Genomic DNA, 13045 nt, shown 5'->3' with positions numbered 1-13045 from the left:
GTTCGATGTAGCCGAGTTTACTATTTATTTATTTATTAAGGAAATCATAGTCTTTATATAAATACAAGGTACAAAAGAACAGTTAAAAAAAGCAAAACCAATTACAGATTTCATACTAGTTTATTATGAATGCAGGAGGAGAGGGGAAAAAAGAATTAAATTCTAAAAAAGTAAAAATATGAATATTAAATAAAAAGTACATAAAAGGGAGAAGACATTGTGTAGCTCCAACTCTACTTTCCTCCCTCTCTCTCTGCTTCCATGAACATTGATATTTCTTTGAAAAAATTCACAACCAATAATAATTGATTAGATGCAGGTAGTAGATGTACATATGAATAAATATAAATGAAGAGTTGAAATTAAAAGTTAAAATTAAAATCAAAAGTGAAAGTTAAAATTAAAAGTTTAAATGAAAATTAAAAGTTAAAATTAAGAATTAAAATTAAAAAGTTAAAATTGAAAGATAAAATTAAAAGTAAAATTAAAAGTTAAAAGTCAAGCGGGAGATAAATTGAAAATGTCTTTAACAGATCTGATAAAAATATGGTATTTACAATGTAATATGTCGATGTCACTAAAACTGTCATATAGGTAATCTGTATTCTTCGAAGAATGCTATTTTTCATTAAATTAGTCATTGAGTTAGGAATGTCAAAGAGTACAGATTGACGAGTTCTACGGACAGGGACTCGATATGAAATGCCTTTAACAATTTCTGGGCTATCAATTAGGTTGTTAACAATTTTGTAGAGAAAGCTCATATCCAACATGGTACGCCGAGTTGCGAGATTTTGAACCATGTAAAAATTAGCGGACTCAGTCCTACTTGAAAATGAAACATTATTTTTGAAATCTAATTGTCTAAGAAAATAGTTTTGAATATGTTCAATATGATTTTTGTAAGTATTGTATTGAGGATTCCAAATCGGCGAACCAAACTCTAGGACACACGTACATACGGAAAAAAAAGTTTTCTTAATGCGTCAGTTCTTGTGAAAGGTTTGGTTGATCGTATGACAAACCCTAACATTTTGTAAGCTTTTTCTACAGAATTAACAGAACACCGAGGTCCCGAATTATTTGAACATTTTTAATAGATTAAGTAACGAGGTTATATTGATAATAGATGATATCAATGTTTCGAGTAAAGGTAAGATGGAAGGATTTGGATATGTTTAGATATAATTTGTTACGAGCATAGTATTAGGAAAGATAGTCCAGATCTTCTTGAAGACACATACAATCGTTTGTTGATTTTATCGGTAATATTGAAATCAAGCACCAAAGGATTATTAAATCATCAATACAAGCTTACATGGAAAAGATCGCTTATTTGTTCGATTTCATTGGAAAACTGCTGCATCACCAAATCGAACTTTGTGAGTAGTAACTCATGTAAAGATTCACGAGTTTTTACTTCAACAAATCTTAACAGCATTTCCAGCGCTTCTTCTGATGTCCTAAAGACAAAAAAATGGTTTCAAAAAAAGGAAATGTTTATTATACTCATATTTTTACAAGCTGTTTTAGGGTCAAACCGCACACGGTGATGTGGCGCCTCAGCGGAGCAATGTTCTCAGATATTGTAATAAATATGGCAAAAGGAATAGTGAGTTAAATACGGAATTGAGACGTATGTTTAAATTATGGCTAATGGAAAAAAAAATTTTTGTATCAATGATAGTTTTAATTTGAAATAATATAATGAAGTTTAAATATGGTATAATATGTAATGTTTTTGAAATAAAAAAAATATTAATGTAGGTTAAGTATGACACAAAGTAATAAATATATAAACCTGCTGACGAGTTGTATGCTTACGGTTCAGCTGGGCTTTAATTCTAAGATTATTGTGTAGTTTATAAAAAAATACATTTAAAATTTTTTTAAATACGACAATATTTTTTTTAGTGCTGCGAACGGTATTTATTTATTTTATTAACATAAACGGCAAATCTGCCTTTTACAAACATTTATAATATTAACATATTTGGCTTAAAATTTTTTTCCTTTTTTTTCAAAAACATGAATTTTAAAATCAAGATTTATAAAAAAAAAAAATCAAATCAAAAATTATACAAGATTTATATTTTAAAAAATAACCCAAAAATTATACAGCATACTCAGTAGAAAGTTTAAATAATAAAACATTCTACAGTAAAAAAACAAGAAAATCATAAGTACTGTTTCACACAGCTAGGCAAAGTGAACAAAAAACTGTATATGAAATGCATGAATAAATAAATATAATTACCATTCACCATCTTTGAAAAAGTTCAAAAGGTTTGTTCTACAGGAACAATACCCTACACTAAATATATCAGATACCTATAGTGGGGTTTGTTTCATACAAAACAGTGAAAACAATATTTCGTGTTGCTGCGATGCGCTGCGCAGTGCTGCCCTAGTGCGTTTTGATCTTAGCATTTCTTTTATATGAAGACAAATTGGGTAGTGTGTTTGCCAGTTAGAGTTTTCTTTTGATAGTGGCAGCCACATAGCAGTGGCGCACGTTTTGAGTATGTCTACACTGCTTCAATATCAGTCATAGAAGAAACATTCACATTCTATCACTTCTTCACAATAGTTTGAATAATCGCACTTCGCCTGTTTATCTGAGAGAGCTCTTCCAACCTCTATCACAACACGGACTATCTCTTCGCTCTAGTAATGAGAGAACCCTTTTAATACCACTTTACTGTGCTAATTTTCTTGCTTCCTCTTTCACAGTAGTAGCTGCTCGATTGTGGAATAATCTACCCACTCATGTTAGAGACATCTTTATTTACTATTAACATATTACAACAGAGATGAACAACATTTAAGAGAAGGTAATATGGAAGTCTAGGCATTTACAGGGCTTATGACCTGTCATTGGCTGGTTTAAGTGGCCACTTTACACACTGTGTAACATTCACCATTCTGCCCATATTTGAACATCTATATTCCTTCAATTCTTTCATCTGTCGATGTTTGTGAAGTTAAAGAGCTGAAACCTTTCCATATTACCTTCTCTTAAATGTTCTTCATCTCTGTTGTTATATGTTAATGTTAACAGCTCCCCAGGGAGTTTAATCCAGTCCTTGTCTACAAAAATTTGAACAAACTCAAAATATTGTTCTTTATTTACATTGAAATCAAGATTGAAATGTCACTATTTAAATATTTAAATTGTTCCTTTCTCCTTCTTCTTTCCTTCCCATCTCCTATCCTCTCTTCATAGTATAATTTATATATTTATTTATTTTTGCACCACAACAGACCAGGAAGCCCAATTACAGTGGTGAATTACATCACAGAACACCCAGGTTTGAAAAAAATCATATTTTTATTTTTGTGTTCTCACCGGGAATCGAACACGGTACCTTTCGTGTATGAGTCAAGCGTCTTGACCACTACACCACGGAGGCCGCCTTGATACTAATTATTATAATTTTTAGTCAATTTTTGATTTCAATTTTTGTATAAAATAATAATAATTATATAATAATTATAAAATTGTATGCGTATATAGAGTGTAAAATAAATAAACATGTCCAAATGTTTGTAGATAAGCTAGATTTTTGGGAGTTATTTAGATCTAAATTTGTTGCAACAGAGAGGGAAAACAGTTTTGAGAAGGTGAAATGTTTCTACCTGAGGTTTTCAAATGATTCGTCGATGAAACGTCTCGCTTCCTTCTCCAAAACCAAAGCTTCCTTTTTTACTTCGTTCATAATCTCATCCCAATTCTCCTTATTGTCCGGTATGTAGAGGCTGAAGTCAACGGTCCGTATCGGGGTGATCAGTTTGTTGACTCTATCGACAACTCCGTCTATTCTCGCTTGGTCTCTTATAATAGATTTTAACTCGGCTCCGAGGATATTTTTGAATTCAATCAGAATCTGTTGGAGATACATAAAGGTGAAATTTCATTTTTAGAAATTTTGAATTGAATTTTTTTTACAATGAAATCTACCCAGCATTGATTTTTTTTAGTGTACTTTTTTTACCTGGTACTGTGTGGAATGTATCCCCCATGTAAAAAGAGGTTCCAGAGTATATTATGGTTGTTTCAACTTTTGATTAAATGGGAAGCAGCTTACAAGAGACGGAAGAGTAGAAAACGATGTTGAAAGGAGGGCGAATGCGAGCAGAAAAATAAACGCCGCATCAAACAAAATAATTCCTAATAAAAACATGTCAATCGAAGCTATACTGGGCACAACGGAGTTTTAGTCTCAACACTCAAGTATGGAAGTGCAACATGGAACTGGCAGAAGAAGGACGAAAACAGAGTTGATGCGATTGAAATGCGATCTCTTAGACAAGCGTGTGGGAATTTTTTATTTAATGCACAAAATACCCAATTTTATCATTGCACAATTGTATTTTTTTTATGTCCCGACTTGTTAGAAAATTATGTGTTAAGTCGGGACTCTTCTATACGTAAATCAAAAACAATCATTGTATGATAGGATTATGAAAGGCGAGAGTGCAAATCTGAGACAGGTGTAATTGATAAGAAAGGGGCACCGAGATGGTTTGGTCATGTAGAACAAATGGATGACGAAAGAATGGTAAAACAGATATACATGACAAGGACGATTAAGGAAGATTTGGCATGATCAGATAAACCAAATTCTTAAGTCCAAAATCTTAAAGTAGAAACAACCGAAAGGCATGTATGACAAGATGTATAAATGTGGAAAGAGCTAGAAATGTATGTTAGGATAGAAATGTGTGGCAATCCATTCTCTCTGCCTATCCCTATAGAGAAATAGGCGATGGTAGTAGTAGTAGTAGTAGAAGAGTTTGTATTAAACTTGAATTCAAATAAAGATAAAAAAAATGGATATACCTGGGCAACTGATGCAAGGTCAGCACAAACACTGGCCAAGTAATCGGTTCTCTGGAACAACTTGACTTTATCAAACTCCCAGCGGGGGCCTTTGACCGACTCTTCTATCTTTTTCCGAGTCAGCATGTAATGCTCCTTCCATTTCTCCAACATAGCCTGACCCGACAAGGCTAAGTCCAACACTTCTGCGTGAGGTTTCCTAAGAAACATAAAAAAACAGCAAGTAAGTTCTGTTTGACTGGTTAAACAAAACATTTTCAGAAGAAAAAAAAAAGTAATGGGAAACATCAATGTAAATATATGCATTAAATTGATATAAAAATTGTATTTAGTTGTAATACTTTATACTCATATTTTTTATCTGAATAGAAAAAAAAATATTTCAACAGAGAGGGAAAACATTTTTGAGAAGGAAATATGGAAGTCTAGGCATTTACAGGGCTTATGACCTGTGATTGGCTGGATTAAGTGGCCACTTTACACACTGTGTAACATTCACCATTCTGCCCATGTTTGATCATTCACATTTCCTCAACTCTTCCATAAATTTAAATATGAACAACTCCCTAGGGAGGAAATCCAGCCAGTCTGCAAGCATTTGGACATACTCAAAAATTTTTATAAAAAAAAAAAGTTTAAATTCAAACATTAAGGCATAAAAAAAGTATAGCACATTCTAAAACTAAAAATTACAACTAAAACACGAAAATGGCAGCAATAAATGTTTGTATAAACTGTTTATAAAATTATAACCAAAAAACGAAAAAATGGTGGGAATAAATGTCTGTAAAGCAGAAACAAAAAAATGGCGGCAAAAATTTCATCTATTGATTTAACTTACCAACAAGTTGGTACAATGATAAGAGACTAATTTCAGGCTCTTGAGCTGTCAGTTTTCAGTGGCGATTGCAATTTTTTCCAAACAACAAGTTGGTATAATGACTAGAGACTAACTTCAGATTCATGAGCTATCAAAAACACGAAAATGGCGGCAATGAATGTCCGCAAAACACAATAAAATTACAAATTATTCCGACAAAAAAGTGGATACAATGATAGAGACTAACATCAGACTCTTGAGCTCTCAGTTTTCAATGCGGATGGCAATTTTTTCTGATGTTAATTGCGGTAAAAAAAAACACAAAACTGGGTTTTAAATGAACTAAAAACATTTAAAATGTATGAAAATTAATCCCAAATTTTAATGATTTATTTTAATTACTACAACTAGGTAACTTCAAAATCAGCATTTTTTTTATTACCTACACACTAAAAGCACATATTTGTACTTTCTTCCATGAATGCTACAAATTGAGAAGTCGTGATTCAATAAACCCCATTTGAATGCATGACTTGTCTGTGTTTTTTAAAAATTTCCTTTTATCTAAATTAATGATGTGAAAGAAGTCGTTAATCTGTATCAAAAGAAAATCACTTACGAGAAGAGTGTCACCACATTGAGATAGATTTCGATCTTTTGACAAAGGCAGAAAGCAATTTTCTCAAACAGTGGCACCATGTGGTCATCATTGCAGTAGAACTTGGATAGGACCCACAGCATGTTGAGGCCCTCCATTAGGGAAGGGATGATGCTGGTGATGGCCTTCAAGTCTGAACTGTAGGTCAAAATCTGAAGAAAGAGAAAACATGTGTGCAGATATATTGTGACGTACGTTGGTTCATTCACTGCTGAATAAGTTATGTGTGATCTCTCTGCCAGTTCTGGATCAATTTCAGGAAAATTATATAATTTTGGCTTAAAAAACTACTTATCTTAGATAAGAAGAGTAATGTTTGTTTCACTTTTCAATTTATTTACAAAAGTAAAAAAAATCAAGATCATGAAAAATTAATAATGAATAAAAGTTTATCAGCGCTTTTGTAATACAAACAAACAACATAGGAAATATAAAACAACAAATTTAAGAACAAAACTTTACACTTTGAAGTTTTGATTATTAATGAGAATGTCCAATGGCACCTATATAAAATAGGTGCGTAGATTTTCTCGATAACTGTTATGAATACGTACACTCTTTTTTTGGGTGATCCCATGTAGATTGGATGGTTGTGTAGAAAAATGATATCTTTCACTGGTAGTTTGAACCGTGTCATAGTCGGTATAGTACTGTGATCTATGTTCAGTTCAGTTGAAATAAAAATGAATTGTGTTAAATTTAATAAAACAGAGACGACAAGCTTAAACAACTTATAAAATAAAATATTAGGTGCACAATTTTGCTTTGCCATTTTTCTGTAGATGGCTTTAGCCATAAGTAGTGGTCAAAATAAATAGGTCATACATGTCACGCAAGGCATCTGTCCACATAACCTCATATAAACATTAGTGGATTTGTGTCTGCATCATAAAATTAAACTAAGGTTGCTTCAAGAACGGTGATTTTCACGTAAAGACATCCAATGCGGTGGAAGAGAAAAGATTTTCGAAGATATAGAATTGGAGGCATTGCTTGATGAAGACCCGTGTTAAAGTCAACAAGAATTGGCACAATCATTAAGAGTAACTCAACAAGCAATTTAAAATGACTCAAAACCATGGGAATGATTGAAAAGCAAGAAAATTGGATGCCATAAGTGTTGAAACCGAGAGATGTTGAACGGCGTTGGTTTGCTTGTGAACAGTTGCTTGAAAGGCAAAAACAGAAGGGATTTCTGCATCGCATTGTGGATGGATCCATTACGATAACGCCAAGCGCAGAAAGTCATGGGTATTTTCTGGCCATGCTTCCACGTCGACGGCCAAACTGAATATTCACGGCTCTAAGTTCATGCTCTTTGTGGGACCAGCTCGGCGTAGTGTATTATGAACTGTTAAAACCGAGTGAATTAATCATTGATTATTATCGAAAGTAATTAATGAATTTAAGCCGAGCATTGAAAGACAAACGGCCACAATACAACAAGAGACATGATAAAGTGATTTCCCAGGATTTCTACCCCAACCGCCTTATTCTCCAGACGTTGCTTACTAGTTTTAAAAAAAAAAAATGGCAGAAGCAAAGTTGTACACCAATTATTATAATATATCATTTTTACATAAAATTAAAATGTGAGTCAATTGTCAGATGCAATTCAGAAGGACTTTGTTGTATTACATATTTCAGCAATAAATTATCCTTAATTATGTTAGATGTGAGGAAACCCAAATACCCTGAAGTATCTCATGAGTGCAGAGAGGAAGTTGGAGTTGTCCCTCACGCTCTTGTAGCGCTTGTTGAAGCGTTGCATCTGCTGGCGGAGGGGGGCCAGGCTGGGGGAGGCGGCCAGGCCGAGGGCCTCCAGGATGCGCTGCACGGGAGCTGACTGCAGCTGCTGGCCAAGCTGGAACAGCCGCATGTTCTGCGACTGCCAGAAGTGACACTCGTCAACGGGGCTCTCACCCACCATGTTCTGGAGACAAACACATTATTATTGAGATTTTCTACTGACATTTCTTGGTGGAACTGCATTTTAATTATAATAACAATACTTTATAGTTTTATTCCACTTTTATTTATAATTTTTTTCCACCAGTCAACCAGTCTGATGATGTCGGTCACGACGAAACCAGGTCACTAGTAAAAAAAAATAGATGAATTTCACCCGCATAAATAAACGTTTCAGCTCTTTAACTTCACAAACATCAACAGATGAAAGAATTGAAGAAATATAGATGTTCAAATATAGACAGAATGGTGAATGTTACACAGTGTTTAAAGTGGCAATTTAAACCAGCAAATGACAGGTCATAAGCCCTGTGGATGCCTAGACTTGTATATTCCCTTCTCTAAAATGTTCATCATCTCTGTTGTATTACGCTAACATAATATTTATTTATTTTATTTTGGATTTGTACAGCTATTACATAAACAAAATAAGTAGAAAAATATTAACAATACTAGAGTGAATGTGAATGAATAAGGGAGAGGGTGCGTGTGTGTGGGTGCGTAAGTTTAAAAAAAAAATTATATACTTAATAAAATGTACCTCCTCAGGTTTATTAATATTATTATTTACTTTACTTATCTTGATTTATACATAAATCTTCTTTACTTGCTAAAACACCCGTAGCCCTGGGCAAGGGATTACGTTATACCCCGCAATACTGGGTCCTCATCCGAAATTAGTCACCTAAGCACTTCGGTCTACTGAAGTGAAAGGTGCCCACCCCCACCAAATTTAATCTAATAATAAAATCCTGAAAAAAAATCAGATAGATGAAGGGAAATAAAAATTACAGGAAGGAATACCTTGTAATCGCTGGTATCATAAACAGAAGAAATAAATTCAATCCACATGGTGACGCCTTCTTCCATCTTTTCCACAACTTCTGGTATTTTCACTAATTTCCTCGCCGACATGTTTTGCTCGGTTAGTTCTGGGATGGTAGGCATTGGGAGGTGTATATCACCCTCCAAATGCTCAATGGACCTTAAAATATTTAATGAATTTAAAACATCAATAAATCATTTTCATCATCACCATTCCCTTTCTGCACCTAATGGTGCATAGGACATTGCATTGGTACACTAATTGCAGCGTATCTTGATATTTTTTTATTACATGAAAATAAGTTCAGTCTTAAGCTTCAGGTACCAGTCCAGGGACTATGAAATATTCTAGAGTAAATGAACATCTTTTAAATAAATATTTTCTATCAACCATGTCGGGAATCGAACCTGAGACCACTCGCATGGTAGGCAAACGTTCTGACCATTACAACATGAGGCCGACTTTTTATATACTTTAAACCTAAATAGAGATTCGATTAAACTTATTGTAAATATGTGGAAGTTTGTTTTTTATAAAAAATGTTCAATTTACTTCCAAAATACAGTCCATTCATATTTAATAACTTCTGCTTTATGTGTGAGTAACCACAATTTTTCATATAAATTATTTTAGTGTGTCTACTAACACAAACAAAATTTGTGTGTTTACTTGGTTTGCCGAAAGGCACTAACACATTAACAAAGGGTTATTAGATGTTCAAACGCACTGTACATAAGTTTAAAATATGAAAAATGGAATATCTTTTTTATTTTATAGTTAGGAACATTTGGTATGTATCTAAAACAAATGGCACACTGTTTCAAACAAAATTATTGGATCACTATAAATAAAAACCCAATAAGGTATAATTTTCATAACAAACTTGCCAAAAAACAAGTTAGATAAAAATAACTTGATATGGATATTGATTGGTAAGAGTAACATAATTTTTAAAGCTGTAAACGTTAAATTTATACGCAAAATATTAAATAAAATAACTTACCATTCGATACTCTCAATTAGGTCAGTCAAGTCTCTACTAAACTCAGATGCCTTCATCTAAAAATATTTAAAATTTGAAACTCAAAAAATCCATGTGGCCAATCCAATGACTATTTTTGCAGGAATTCAAAATTACAAATGTAAACATATTTATAATAAATTACAAATTTAATTTGATTTTTACTGGTCTATATTTCATAGACCCGTATTACTTTAAAAATGTTAAAAAAAAGTGAAACATCCCTATTAACTAACTTTGCCGGACATTTTAAAGTAAGTTTTGAATGTAATTCCAATTCGTTATATTATTTGGAAGGCAATCAAATCCGGCACTCATCAATTTGGGTAATTGGAGTTTTACTGTATACATTTTTGGTGTTACGAGCGGTTTTGATCAAAACTCTTACCATTGCATCATTTACTTTTGGTATACTTTCGGTAATAGCTTTCTTTTCAGGAGTTGAACGGGCTTTCTTTTTATTAATTATTCTGAAAAGCAAAAAAAAACATTTTTTCTCTAAATTACACGCATACTTAATCATACGTTCTATGTATATTGCATATTTATAGTGAAGGATCATTTTGAGGTGTATTTATTTACTTATTTATTTATTTGACGGACTTATGCAGTCCATTCTAACGACGGTAAATACAATTTCTTGTAATAGATACAGGCACTAATAAAATAAAATTAAAGCTAGGACAAAAAAAAAAATTACTACCTCAAGACAAGATCTGGTCTGTCTTAGTGAATTTTTAAAACTATAAAGACTTACACCAAAAAAGTCCAGTGTATTCATTTCATGGTCTTGGACATCCGCTGCTGACTGTCTGCGGCTCATGCCAGAACTATGGGACCCAAACTTGACATGGGGTGCTATTCTGAACCACTCCTGTGGCGCGAGAAAACCGTTTTTCTCCCGTATTTTGTATGTAAATACACGAGATAATACGGCCACAAGAGCATTTGGAATTGAAAGCTCCACCCACTTACCTGAATCTATTTTAAAGGTCGTGTGGCCTCTTCCCAGATCCGCACATTGCAAAAACAATTTATGTTACAGCTAAAAAAATCATTACAGCGTTTGGAATACCAGCCCTGGCATTTTTGCTTTTAACCCCCTCATATTACGTCCGTACACAGCTAGTGAGGATAAAATCAGCAAACCTGGCCTCCGCCATTTCCATCCTAGTTTTGGAAGCCACCATTCTGAAGTGCGACGGCTGATAGTAATTCAGTTTTGACATTTCTGCCTCTATGGCCGATCTCCCGACTACTTTGGTATTTTGAGAAACCTCCTGAGTATCTATGGACCACCTGGCTTCGCCTGCTTGACAATCCAAGAGGTTGGAGTATGACTGAAACATAAAACAAACATACGCAAACCTCATTTTACAAAGAGGATCAAAAGAAAATAACTTCTTTTGTTTCTGTAACACAGTAAAAATAATTTTCATAAAAAACTTTGTATACTATGGGAGTTTAAGTGCATCTTACTGTGTCGTGCCCGAACATCGCACAATATGCAAGACACAAAAGGTTATAAAAAGAAAACACAAGAGAGGTCATTTTCTTTTCCATGCCAACAGCCTCCGAATTAATATGTGACGTTTAATCTCTAAAGCTCCTGATTGTAAATTATTCTTGATGTTTGTAAATACAATGAAAAAAATCTCATGTGAATAATCCTACTCGCGTATAATTTAATAATCATGACATGTATAATTCTAAATAACTGTAATGCAGAAGTTGTGGTTTTTAACGATAGTATAATGAAGTATATTTACCCCCTTGAGAACCAAGTTAACAGATTTCAAGAACTTTGAATTGCATGACCCAACAGAGAAAAATTCTGGCAACAGCAAGTTGGCAGACGCTTCGGATAGTGGTACGGGTACAGGCGCTTCAGACAGTCGGAGTATGTACACAAACTTGGTGTCCACATTCGCCTCAGTTGCAACCATCTCACCAAAATGGCCAACCAGAGATGGAAGCTTCATCATCATAGGAATGAATCTCTAAAATATAATAATTATCCTAAACATAACAAGATTTTCTAAATTACTTTTGATATCATAATTTGTAAACATAATATCATAACAATATGTAAAATTAAGCCAAAAACAAGCATAATTTTACAATAACGGGTGATTAAGACTTTCGGACTGATGGACTATCTCTTCGTTCTAGTAACGAGAGAACCCTTTTAATACCCAGTCATCGCTCTAATTTTCTTGCCTCCTCTTTTACAGTAGTAGCCGCTCGATTGTGGAATAATCTACCCACTAATGTTAGAGACGCCCCTTCTTTATTTACATTTAAGTCAAGATTGAAATGTCACTATCTAATTATTTAAATTGTTCCTTTATCCATCTTCTTTCCTTCCCATCCCCTCTCCTCTCTTCATGGTATAGTGTTAAATTATTTTTTATATATATTTATTTTTTATATATATTTATTTTTGTTAATCTTTGCTTTTAATTTATGTATAAAATTGTAAGATTCAATATGTCCATGTATTTATAATTTTCTCAAACTGAACGGTTTGGGTAGGTAGTAAGAAATTGCCTTAAGGCAATATGCCCGCCCTTATATGTATATTTATTGTATATGTAAAAATAAATAATCGGAATTTTAAAATTCATTCAAATACAGAAGAACTCCAATTATCCGAATCAATTGAGACCTGACCCTATTCGGATAATTAAAACTTTGGATAATTGGCTTTTTTTTAAAAAAAAGGGTAAGTTTGAATTAATTACTGTATGCATTTTGAAAATGGGAGCTTTTAATTAGTTAAATGAAAAGGCAACACTTTTAAATGTTAAGCGGAGGGAAGGACAATAGTGTGAGGACAATACACTATTACCCTGTCCCAACTCTGTAAACATCCATGACCGTGCAAGAGAGGACAATACAACAATTTG

The 13045-nt window shown here is 33.3% G+C and overlaps 1 protein-coding gene across 1 annotated transcript in view; it reads right to left on the bottom strand.

Annotated features, from left to right (window-relative positions):
• The window catches only part of Dhc98D (Dynein heavy chain at 89D), an 86743-nt gene extending 74661 nt beyond the window's left edge, over window positions 1–12082 (bottom strand). Inside the window, exons 1-10 of the mRNA XM_088236720.1 lie at window positions 11906–12082; window positions 11286–11476; window positions 10525–10606; window positions 10119–10174; window positions 9094–9274; window positions 8015–8254; window positions 6283–6473; window positions 4844–5042; window positions 3640–3887; window positions 1319–1463 (exon numbers count right to left, since the gene is read on the bottom strand). Coding sequence (XP_088092846.1) covers window positions 1319–1463; window positions 3640–3887; window positions 4844–5042; window positions 6283–6473; window positions 8015–8254; window positions 9094–9274; window positions 10119–10174; window positions 10525–10606; window positions 11286–11476; window positions 11906–12082 — 1710 coding nt within the window. The remainder of the gene's footprint in view (window positions 1–1318; window positions 1464–3639; window positions 3888–4843; window positions 5043–6282; window positions 6474–8014; window positions 8255–9093; window positions 9275–10118; window positions 10175–10524; window positions 10607–11285; window positions 11477–11905) is intronic.
• Between the last annotated feature and the right edge of the window lie 963 nt (window positions 12083–13045).

The sequence above is a fragment of the Micrasema longulum genome, unplaced genomic scaffold (assembly GCF_059751315.1).
Source record: "Micrasema longulum isolate JH-2025_06_02 unplaced genomic scaffold, ASM5975131v1 h1tg001597l, whole genome shotgun sequence".
Lineage (NCBI taxonomy): Eukaryota > Metazoa > Arthropoda > Insecta > Trichoptera > Brachycentridae > Micrasema > Micrasema longulum.
This window is presented reverse-complemented; position numbering and strand designations above follow the sequence as displayed.